At 41.1% G+C, this 12473-nt stretch overlaps 1 protein-coding gene across 1 annotated transcript in view; it reads right to left on the bottom strand.

Annotated features, from left to right (window-relative positions):
- Positions 1-12473, bottom strand: part of sdha (succinate dehydrogenase complex, subunit A, flavoprotein (Fp)) — a 51347-nt gene that overhangs the window by 16101 nt on the left and 22773 nt on the right. The window contains exons 10-13 of the mRNA XM_080193600.1: positions 11629-11800; positions 10092-10210; positions 4489-4600; positions 2577-2707 (exon numbers count right to left, since the gene is read on the bottom strand). Of these exons, the coding sequence (XP_080049726.1) occupies positions 2577-2707; positions 4489-4600; positions 10092-10210; positions 11629-11800 (534 nt within the window). The remainder of the gene's footprint in view (positions 1-2576; positions 2708-4488; positions 4601-10091; positions 10211-11628; positions 11801-12473) is intronic.

The raw sequence follows: 12473 nt of genomic DNA on the forward strand, positions 1-12473 counted from the left end.
TTTCTTAGATCCCTGATCTGTTCAGTCTTTCCTGATGATTGTAACTTTGAGAGTCTTGGCATCATCCGTAGTTCTTTTATTATATGAAGACCAGAACTCGCTGTAATCTTCTAAGTGTGCTCCAAGCAAGGTTAACATAGCTTTTCTGCTTTTCATTTCTATTCCTCTAAAAAAGAATGTTTGCATTTTTATGGCCGTGCTAACCTATATTGAAACTTTTAATGATTTATGAATCTGTACCCCAGGTCACTTTGTACCTCTATCCGATTTAATTTCCAAGGATCAAGAAGTCTCCTTATTCTATGTTCCAAAATGCATACCCCACAATATCTATATTCAAATTAATTTTCCATTTACATGTCCATTCTGTATGTTTGTTGACACTGCCTAATATTTTGTCAGTCTTCCTCAGTATTCCCTCTATCTTAATTGGTTATACACAAATTTTGAAATTACACTACTGATTCCAGACTGCCAATCATCTATGCAAATAGTGAACAATAGTGGTTCCAGCACTGAAGCTTGTGAAACACCGCCACCACCTTATGTATATCTGAATAACAGACATTAACCCTACTTTGTGGTCTGTTTTGCGGTCAGTTTGCTATCCATTCCGCTACTTGCTTCTTGATTATATTCTCTGATCTTACCCAAGGTCATGATTATGATTTTATTGAAAGTTTTTTGGAAGGCTAAAAATACTAGAGGCATTAGCCCTACTCTTTCAGATACTCCTTCAACTAAATCAATAAATTGGTCAAGCATAAACTTCCATTTTAGAACCTGTGCTTTTCAGTTTCCAGATGATTTACATTGCATTTTTGCATAAAGATTTCATTATCTTTCCTACCATCAATATCAAGTTAACTGGTCTGTTGTTCCCCAAACTTGCTCTATCTCCCTTTTTAAGCTCCAGGAATAATGTGAACTGTCAACCAGTTCTCAAATTGTCTCCGTTTTAATTTACACGGATGCAATCCATTTGGACTTAAATTTATTAAACTTGAGAGAATAAAATTCCATTAATTATCTCTGCCCTTCCTTTACATTTTAATGTTTTTTCTAAATCTCAGGTCTTACCCACCCTGATTAAATCACTCTGGTAATTAATGAAGAATGTCATTATTCACTATTTCAGACATTTTACTGTCATTACATGAGTGATAGGAGAGTAGACCATTTGGCCCCTAGAACCTACTTTGCCTTTCAATGAGATCATACTTGATCTGACACTGAACATATTTAATGATATAGCATCCACTGCTCTCAGATAGAGAATTCCAAAGATTGATTCCTCCCAGAAGAAATTCCTCCTGGTCTCCATCTTAAATGGGAAACCCCTTATTCTGAAACCTTGCTCTCTAGAACCAGATTCCACATGAGTGGAAACATTCTCTCAACATCTAGCTTCTCAAGCTGCCTCAGAATCTTGTATGTTCCAATAAGGTCACCTCTCATTCTTCTAAACGCCAATAAATATAGGCCCAAACTCTTCTGTATCCCTTAACAGCCTTATCCTTACTCTTTTTGCTATTAGTGCGTTAAAATATTCTGCTCTCCTTGCATTCCTTGATAATTTGTGTTCCTAACTGCATTTTTGATTTATTTCTTAACCCCTTCATATTCCCTTTTATTATCTATTTATTGCCTTTTCCTTTAGTTTTTTTGTCCTTTTCGCTTTACTTAGCCATGGTTTTATTATTGATTAGCTTGTTCTTGTTTTCAAAGTGGAAAAAAATTCTCCTGAATTCTCAATCACATTTTAAAATATTTCTGACTGCTGCTCTATTTTTGTGTTTGCCAGTATTTTTTCCATTTTACCTTCCCTAATTTCATTCTCATTCCCTTTTCTCCCTCCAGTCATTTCCTTTGTTCTTTGTCTCATGCCTTTCTCAGTCATCATCTTAAATATAATTATGGCGTGATCAATCTTATCTAGATTCTCTTCTTTGTTCACTTCTCTCAACTGCTCTGGTTTATTTCCCATTATTTGATCAAACAGTTCTCTTTAGGGCTTTTTATGTAGTTGGTGAGAAAGGAGTAGTTATTACAATGTTATTATTGAAACAGCAGAAAACTTTCCCATTATTTTGAGACCATCAAACATTAGATATAGCTTTTGAGCAGGGACCTAGTCAATTCCATAATTCATAGCAGCTCTATCTCATAAAATCAAAATTCTCTGCACTTGTTCACATCCCTAATCCATGCTAGAATTTTTGAATTTTGATTATTCAGCATCTCTCTACCGGAAAGCTTTCCTTGACTACTCTACTTTAATACAGTACTTCAATCAGATCCTCCTTTAACCTCATCTCCAGTTTTGAACATAACTCTTTTATGCATCTTCTGTCATAGCTCAGCCCCTTTCATCCCAAATTCCATCCTGGCAAATTATTACAGACTCCAGATGACCAGTGTCCAGTAATGTTATCTGCTCAGAACTTATAAAACATGGCAAACAGTAAAAAAAAACACAGCCGCATTCTGTAACCATCAGTAGCTCATTTGCTTGTATAATACTAAAGGTATCTTTGACAGCCAGTTTGATCACAACACTGTCATATCATTCAAACCTTGAAATCCTCCCGGGCATGTGCTCCCCTGCTCTCTTTGCGAGCCTCTGCACCATAAATGGTTTGTAGGGCACAAAGCATCAGGTTCTGCAGCTCCAAGGTCTCAATTAGGTCAGAGTTCCAGACAATACCTGAAACAAACAGTGCAGCTCTCATTAAACATCAAGTACTGGTTTAATAAATTTACTGCATATTTGAACAGGACACAAATTTATTCTCAGGATGTGGGTGTTGCTGATAAATGGTACATTTAACAATTGACCTTAGTTGACCTGGTCAATGGCTTGTTAAACCACTTCAGACAGAATCAAAAGTCTGCCGCACTGTGTGGTCTACAGTCACATGTAGCCAGAGTGGTTCCTTCAAGCTTTAATAACAATCTGGCGTCACTCATGGTCGATTTGTTTTCCTGGTGCCAGCCACAATTTACCAGATTTATTACATGCAATTGCACAATTTGCATGTGGGATTTGAACTTTCAACCTTTGAACTACTAATCCAGTAGCTTACCAGCTACATTATCATGCCAGTTCAAATGTGTATCATTATGTTCTATTATTAAAAACAATTGTGATGAGTTTGGAGCTTTTGAGACAGGCGTACACTTTGCTCATTCGAATTAAATACCAGCAAAACCACTCAGGAGGCTCAATACCTTCCAGAAGAAAGCAGTCCATTTGATCACTCCATTCATTAGTTAAACATCAACCCATGACTGCAGCGTGATTATCTACTTGATGTGAGTTGATGCAACTCACCGAGATTTCTTTGTCAGTATCTTTCAAACTCAAGATTTCCACTACCTAGAAGGACAGTGTCAACAGGTGCACAGGAGCACCATCACTTCCAACTTATGCACTGTCCTGTTCCTCCATCAGAACTGGTCCCAAACCCAAGAACTCCCTACCTAAAAGCATTGAGGAAACACCTTTATGTATACTGAAGTAGTTTAAGAAGTTGTCCAGTCAGCATTATCTCAAGGATTGCTGGGGATAGCCGCCCACACCCCAAGAATTTTATTTTTTAAGCTTACTCTATCAATGAAATAAAACTGCAAAGCTGCAAAACCAGAACACTCAAAATCTGGTCCTGTGTTAACTTTTAGAAGAATGAGGGGGGAATCTTATAGAAACATATAAAATTATGAAGGGAATAATAAGATAGAAGCAGAGAGATTAATTCCATTGGCGGGTGACATTAGAACTTGGGGGCATAGCCTCAAAATAAGATGGAGCAGATTTAGGACTGAATTGAGGAGGAACTTCTTTACCAAAGAGTTGTGAATCTGTGAAATTCCCTGCCCAATGAAGCAGTTGAGGCTACCTTGTTGAATGTTTTTAAGGCAAAGATAGATAAATTTTTGAACAACAAAGGAATTAAGGGTTGTGGTGAGTGGGTGAGCAAGTGGACTGAGTCCATGAAAAGATCAGCCATGATCTTATTAAATGGCGGAGTGGGCTCAAGGGGCCAGATGGCCTACTCTTATCCCTAGTTCTTATGTTTTACAGCACTGAAGTGGACACAGAATCCTGTGCATCCTGATCTAGCAACATCCTTGTAAAATGACTGAGGGAATCTGGAATCAATTTGCTTTACAACAATACGAGAGAAATTTAAAATTTTAATCCCAATATTATATATGCATAAAGTAAAATTCAAATAGATCTATAAATAATTGTTAATATTTAATAGCTTAAAGAACAATTTTGAGGGTTTTCTGTTGATGTGGAGGCTTATTAACAGAACAGGTCAATGACAGTTGAGGAACAGGAGGGCTATCTCGAGCCCAAATCCACCTGTAGCAAAGATCCTCTGAGAATTAACCCTGCGTTACAGTTATGCAGACATATATATGCAATATAACATTCAAATGATAATGACCCATGTGACAATTAAATGAATTAACATCTACCTCTGTCAAACGTCTTGATGTCATCCAGACAGCTATACAACTCACTCAACATCTCACAACCTTCTTTTAATACAGAGCCTGTCCGGAATACAGCCGCGTGATTCTGCATGCACTGTTGAAAATAGGAATTAAAGGAACATTAATCTACAGTCTCAAGTACAGCCATTGAATGAGCAACGTGAATTAGTCACACAAAGTCCCTGCTTGTGAATGAGCACTAAGATTTTGTGTAAAGGATATCAATTTAAACAAAAATACTTCTCATTTACACCAGGTCAATTTACATTAAAATGGTACAGATATCCTTTTACTATTGCCTTCACAGCTGAATATGGCATGAACCGGCTTGAGGCAGGGTGTCTAACACTCTGCTTATGATGCCAAACCAATGGAGGCTGAATGCAAGCAGTGAAATATACAATACATTTATTAGGAAATCTTTACTTTGGTAATCAGCAAAGTGGATTGAATCAGTTTCAGTGTATGGCTAAGCTGTGAGCCATATGCAAAGAACGGAGTGAAATTTCACAATAAAACCATATAGAGCAGAACTGGCCAGCAAAAAGCTGGCACCTTATAAAATGTGAAATATTAATTTCTCTCTTCATAGATACTAATTGGGTAGATTTGGAATTTTCCACTCAAGTTTAAAACAAGCAACTGCAGAGCAACCACCTAGAACAGCAGCACCTAGAGGAGATTGAGAGGGGAGGGCACTGGGATAGTCAGCAGCACCTAGAGGAGATTGAGAGGGGAGGGCACTGGGATAGTCAGCAGCACCTAGAGAGAGAGTATGAGAGGCAGACACTGGGACAGACAGTCAGCAGCATCTAGTGGAGCAGAGGCTGCAAGGGAGAGCACTGATTGGTAAGTAGTAGGTTAGTTGTTTTTTTCCAATTCAAAGCTACGTTTAGGAAAAGTAAGGGTTCTAACTTTAAAAAAACTTAAAATACATTTTTTTTCTGCTTGGAATAATTGTAGTTTCGAGTCTTTTAACTGGGAGCTCAGCTCTGTTTTGCATAGCCAGCAGCATGTGGGAATTACTGGATGCTCCTCGGAGTCAGGGTGGCTACATCGGTAGGAAATGCCACCAGTTTCACCAGCTTAAGAACCAGGTTTCAGAATCTGTCGGCTGGAGGCACAGAGGTGCATCTGCAAGGCTGAGAGATTCATGGATAGCATGTTTTTAAATGTAGTCGCCCCGCTGCTCAAAGAAGTGCAGTCAGAGAGGGAATAGGTCACTATTAGTCAGAAGAACAGGGGGAGGTATGTAGTCAGGAAAGACCCAGAGTGTATTTCACTCTAGAACTGCTTGTCTGTGATGAAAAATGGTAAGGGTGACAGTTCCCCTGGGCAGCGCAACACACTGACAAATTCACAGCGCTGTGGGTAGCTCCACTGTATGGGGTGGGGGGGAAGAGAGAGAGAGAGAGAGAGAGAGAGTGAGAGTGAGAAGGGAGGAGGAGGAGGAGGAGTGGAAGAACAATAGTGGTAGAGACTCGATAGTGAGGAGTGCAGACAGGCATTTCTGCGACCACAGATGTGACTCCAGGATGGTGTGTTGCTTCCCTGATACCAGCATCAAGGATGTCACTGAACAGCTGCAAGACATCCTGAATGGGAAGGTGAACAGTCAGAAGGCATAGTTCACACTGGTACTGATGACATAGGAAGAAAGGGGGTTGAGATCCCACAGCAAGAATTTAGGGAGGTAGGTGACATTGAAAAGCAGGACCACAGTTGTATTCTGAGTTACTCCTGGTGTCACATGCTACTGAGTATAGGAATAGGAGGATAAAATAGCTGAATGCATGGCTGCAGGGATGATGTAGGAGGGACGGCTTTCGTTTCCTGGACCACTGTGTCTGTTTCTGGGGAAGATGGAATCTATACAAGTTGGACGGGTTACATCTGAACAGGAATGGAACCAATGTTCTAGTGGGGAGTTTTGCTCGCACTATTGCAGAAGGGCTTAAATTACTTTCTTTTGGGGCGGGGTGGGGGGGGGGGGGTGGCGAGGGAGGTTACAGAGTTGAGGTATAGTAGTAGGTAGTGCACAGTGAAATATAGAATAAAAATGAGTTAGTCTGGATGGAAGAGCAAAGGTAGATATGTTAAGACACAAGGGAATGTGGCAAGGCTGGAAAGCATTTATTTTAGTGCAAAGAGTGTTATGGGCAAGGCAGATGAGCTGAGGGTGTTAACACATGGGTGTATGATATTATTACTATCACAGAGACATGGTTGAGAGAGGGGCAGGACTAACAGCTCAATACGGATAGCCAGAGTGTGAAAGGCATCGAGGGGCAGAATTCTCAAAAGTGCATCCAGGAGAACCTTTAGAGCCAGCACTTGGAAAGCCCTACGAGGGGGCAGTATTTGACCCAATTTTAGGGAATGACGCCAGGCAGGTGGGAGAAGTGTCAGTGGGGGATTATTTTGGTGATAATGACCATAACTCAGTAAGATTTAAGTTGTTACGGATATGACAAAGTTGGGCTGGAAATAAATTGGGGGAAGGCCGGATCTGATCAAAGTGAACTGGGAGCTGATATTTGTAGGAAAATCCACATCAGGGCAAGTGGCAACTTATGTGTGGAGCCAAAAGATGTAGGTGAGACATTAAGTATTTTGCATCTGTATTCTCTATGGAGGACAATGAGTATAGAGAGCAGAAAGGGGTCTGTGATACAATTGAACAGATTAGCATTGATAGGGCGGAACTGTTAGCGGTTTTAGTGGACTTAAAAACGGATATATACCCAGGCCCAGATGAGATTCATCCTCGACTGCTGCGTGAGACGAGAGAGGAAACTGCAGGAGTTCTGAATTTAATTTTCAAACCCCCTCTGGCCACAGGTGAGGTGCAAGAGGATTGGAGGACAGCTAACATGGTGCCATTATTCAAGAAGGGAAGTTGGAAAAAAAACACAGATAATCACAGGCCAGTGAGTCTAACATCAGTGATAGGGAAATTATTGGGAAGGATTCTGAGGGACATAAATAATCTCCACTTGGAGAGACAAGGATCAATCAAGGATAGTCAGCATGGTTTTGCCAAGGGGAGACAATGCCTTACAAATTTTGTTGAATTTTCCAAGGAGGCGACTAGGTATTAGATGTAGTCTACGTGCTTTTCACTAAGGCTTTTGACAAGATCCCACATGGGAGGCTGATCACGGATTAGGAGCCCATAGGATCCAGGGCAAGTTGGCAAATTGGATTCAAAATTGGCTTAGGTGGCAGAAGGTGATGGTCGGAAGTTGTTTTTTGACTAGAAGCCTGTGTTCAGTGGTGTATCACAGGGATCAGTGCTGGGTCCCTTGCTGTTTGTAGAGTACATTTAATGATCTGGACAGTGGCGGTATGATCAATAAATTCTCAGATGACACAAAATTTGGTGGTGAGGTACACATCGAGGAGGAAAGTCTTCGATTACCAGATGACAGAGATGGGCTGGTCAGATGGGCAGAACGGTGGCAATTGGGATTTAACCCTGCAAAGTGAGGTGATGCACATTGAGAGGACTAGCATGGCAAGTGAATACACAATGGAATGGTAAGACTCTAGGAAGTACAGAAGAACAGAGGGACCTTGGGGTGCATATCCAAAGACAGCAGGATATGTAGATAGGACGGTTAAAAGGGCATTTGGGATATTTGCCTTTATTATCTGAGGCAAAGAATACAAAAGCAGGGAAGTTATGATGAAGCAGTATAAAATGCTCATTAGGTTACAGCTAGAGCACTGTGTGCAGTTCTGGTCAACACATTATAGGAAGGATGAGATTGCACTAGAAAGGGTGCAAAGCAGATTCACTAGCATGTTCCTTAGGCTGCAGTGGTTCAGATATGGAGAGAGGCTGGATATCCTGCTCTAAAAGGATGTTTTCCTTACAGCAGAGAAGGCTGAGGGGTACCTGATTTTTCCCCTTAGTAGAGGGAGCAATAACCAGGGATAAGGTAATTGTCAGGAAATTTAGAGGGGATTTGAGGAAATACATCTTCACCCAGACGGTGGTGGGAATTTGGAACTTGATACCTGAAAGGGCAGTAGAGGTAGGAACCCTCACATTTGAGAACAATAAGAAGTCTCACAACACCAGATTAAAGTCCAACAGGCTTTTTTGGAATCACGACTTTTGAAGTGCCTGTCCTTCAGGAGCAAGAAAGTTCGTGATTCCAAATAAACCTGTAGGATTTAACCTGGTGTTGTGAGATCTTTTGCTGTCCAACACCTGCATCTCCACATCATAATATTTAAGAAGCATTTAGATGAGCATTTGAAACGCCATAGTATACAAGGCTACGGACGAAGTGCTGGAAAATGGGATTAGAACACATAGGTGCTTGATGGCTGGCATAGACATGATGGGCCAAAGGGCCTCCTTCTGTAGGATAAAATTCTCTGACTCGAACAGCCAGAAATCTGTCTGATTTTTATCTTCATGTTCGGATGTCGGCTGACGTACATGGAAGTCAATAAGGACCAATAAACTTTTTATATTTGTACCTTCATCATGTCTAACACAAATCTGTTGTATCTGCTTGGAAATGTGATCTGTCAGCTTTCACTTACGTTTTACATCAGAATAATACTGGTGCTTAAGAGGGTTCAATTCTGAGAGCAGGTTGCATAAACCTGGCTCCTGTTCCTCATATTAAGAGTTGATCTGGTGTGTTTAAAATGATTAAGGGATTCAAAAGGGTTAATATATTGAAAAACTATTTTCTATGGTAGCAGGGTTAAGGGACTGTGGATTGGGAAGGAGATCAGGAAAGAGGGGACATAAATATAATATTAAGAGCCAGACTGTTCAGGAGTAAAATGAGGGAATACTTTTTCACACAAAGGTCATAGAAACCTGGAACACACTTCCCCAAAAGATTGGGAATGCTGGAACAATTGGAGTTTAAGACACTAGGTAGATTTTGAGGTGAGAATGTCAAGTGGTATGAACCCAAGATTGATGGAGTGCAGGTGCAGGTCATCCACAATCTAATTGAAAGGCATAACAGGTTCAAGGGGCTGACTTGCCGACTCATATGATTTCGGGATCACTTTAGAATATATCTAGTTGTCTATCTGTAAATTATACTAACAAGAAATGTGAAATCAATGTCAAATACTTTGGTTTCATAGTTACATGCAGCAACAGCAATTCAGCTTCAGACACTTTGTATTCCTTCACTGAAATCCTGAGTTTTAGCCAAATAACTGAGTGATAAATTCTTTTGAGCAGATGTCAGTGCTTGTTCTGCATGAGAAATACCATATTACAATTACATCTAAAACTTATCCAGCAAATGACGCAAGAGTAATCTCAACATCACAAAATAACTGCATATGTAACATCACTGAATAACTACTAATAAATCAAAAAGCTCCACATGTAGATATGCACATCTACTGATGCCATAAGGCCCTGGCATTGTTGCACCCCGTAATGGTGTTGCACTGATACTCATCATGTTGAGCAGGGTTTGCTTAGAAATAGAAAACGCTTGCACTTTCAGCAGTAACAATTAACCCTGTGCAGTCCAAAAACATCATCAGGAAACATATAAAGTGGGAAATTCTGAAAGGGGCTTCCCTTCCCTCACCCTCTGCATGTTCTTTCGCAGCTCTGATGTGCGGGTGCCTCCATCAGCAAATCGCAGTCTGTCAAGGTTGGCTACCGACTCCTCGCCAGCATTTGAATTAATTGGTGCGACAGGTTCTCCTGGATTCAGAAGAGTAAATAAGAGTATGTCAGATTCCAAGAACTGGTTTTTAAAGTACTGAATTAATTCAAGTACGCTAGGAAGAGATCTGAAAATAATTCCCCCACAAGGGAAATAATATACTTTCTGCTGCAAAATCCCCAAAATCTAGCCAGGTGTAAAAGCTTGAGCTTACAAGAACAAAGCAATCATTGCAAAGTACACTTAGATCAGTTGGTATCACATTATCTGCAAAAGTCAGGATGTTCTGGGGTTCAAGGCCCGTTATGGATTACAAAGTGTCACCTAGAGAGATATTAGAGTGAAATAGATATTAGAGAGAGATATTAGAGTTGAAAGACAGTGATGCTGTCTTTCAACTCACAATATCATTTCAAAACTAGGAAGGTGCCACAATGCCCTCAACTGGTCATTTATCGCTTGAGGTTCTGATTGTAAGCATACTGGCTACCACACATGCCCCTCTAATAATCAATTCATTTCAAATTAATTAATTATAAATCATAGAATCACAGAATCACTACAGCACAGGGGGCCACTATTCGATCTATCAAGTCTGCACTGACAACAATTCCACCCATGCACTATCCCCGCAGCCTACGTACTTATCCTGCTAATCCCCCTGACACTAAGGGGCAATTTAGCCAGTCAACCTAACCAGCACATCTTTGGAAGTAAACCAGAGCACCCGGAAGAAAACCCACGCGCACATGGGGAAAGGCAGGAATGAAAGGTGCAAAGAAGATCCATAGTTAGAATTTAAAGTTTAAAAGTTTATTTATTAGTGCCACAAGTAGGCTTACATTAACACTGCAATGAAGTTACTTTGAAAATCCCCTAGTCGCCACAGTCTGGCATCTGCAGGGGTACACAGAGGAAGAACCAGCATGGCCAATGCATCTAATCCAACTTGCCAGCTCCCTTATCAGAACAGTCCCTGCAAAGTTGTTTTTCTTCACATTTCAATCTACAGAAGCTTCTCACACAATTTTTCCTGATTTGTACTGCGGGTTATTATGCAAAAGAATTACTCGCACCACATTTTCTCCAAGACTCCTTCTGAACCCTCAGAGTCATAGCATTTTGTGATAATAGTTTTGCACGCATTATTTAGTGCTGGCTATTGTACACAGGTTTAAGTGTAATTTTTAATTCTTTTTCTAAAAAGCGTCAGTAAGATTGGCCTCTTTTAAGGTCAAAGATAACATGAAAGACATGAGACTCAATTACTTCCCTGCGGTTCGGTCACGAAAAATGCTAGACCTCTGAGTATAGATTTCCATTCAGAGAGTTGCTGGTTAAATGTTGGTCTTTAAAAATATACATTTCAAAAGATTTGTGAAACTGGAGTGAGATGAACTGCCATGAGTTGCTCTGGCATTGCTTGTTTGGATTTGAAATAAAAGACAAGACTTACCAGGCTTGCAAGTTTCTGCTATGGTTAGAGCACAGGCACGACCAAACACCACCAAGTCAAGGAGAGAATTTGCTCCAAGTCGATTAGCTCCGTGAACTGAAGCACTGGCAGATTCACCACAGGCATAGAGGCCAGGTACCACAACATCCTTACCGTTTGTATGGTTTATCACCTGCAAGAGGCAAAATTCATGTTTAAACCTTGTGTGCTACATTTTCATATTCCAACTCATAACACTGGTGACTAGCGAGCCCACCAGCAGCAAATGAGGGAGACAAACAGTCTCTGATTGAACAGGTAGTGAATGCCGCTGGCTGCGAATGTGCTGATGGCTGTCTGACCCAGAGGAGCAAAAGTGCAGCAGGGCTGGTGGCTGGGGGAACAAAGGGGCAGGAGCAGGGCCAGAGACTGGCAGACTGGCACAGTGAAAGTGCAGCAGGGCTGGTGGCTGGGAAAAAAAATGATAAGGTGGGGCTTAGGTTCAGGGAAGGGAAGATGTGGCAGAACTGGGGAAAGGGGGACTGAGGGTGTGGCAGGGCTGGAGCCCAAAGAGGCAAATGTGTGGCAGAGCCAGAGCCCTGGGAAATATAGGTGTGGTGGCCTGGGGATGGGGCATGACTCATGAGAGGGGTGAAAGTATGGCAGACCCAAAGAAGAGGTTGTGGGACCTGGATGATGGAGATGCAGAGGTGAGTGTGTGAGAGAGAAGGAAAGTGTGAATGTGAGGGAATGTTTGTGAGCGTGAGAAAGAGAGCCTGGGTGTGCGTCAGGGGAGGGAGAGATTTTTTTTTGTGTGTGTGTGTCAGAGAGAGAAAGAGTGATGGAGTCTGTTGGGAAAGAGGGTG

The sequence above is a fragment of the Carcharhinus amblyrhynchos genome, chromosome 8 (assembly GCF_965287045.1).
Source record: "Carcharhinus amblyrhynchos chromosome 8, sCarAmb.v2.hapA, whole genome shotgun sequence".
NCBI classification, from domain to species: domain Eukaryota; kingdom Metazoa; phylum Chordata; class Chondrichthyes; order Carcharhiniformes; family Carcharhinidae; genus Carcharhinus; species Carcharhinus amblyrhynchos.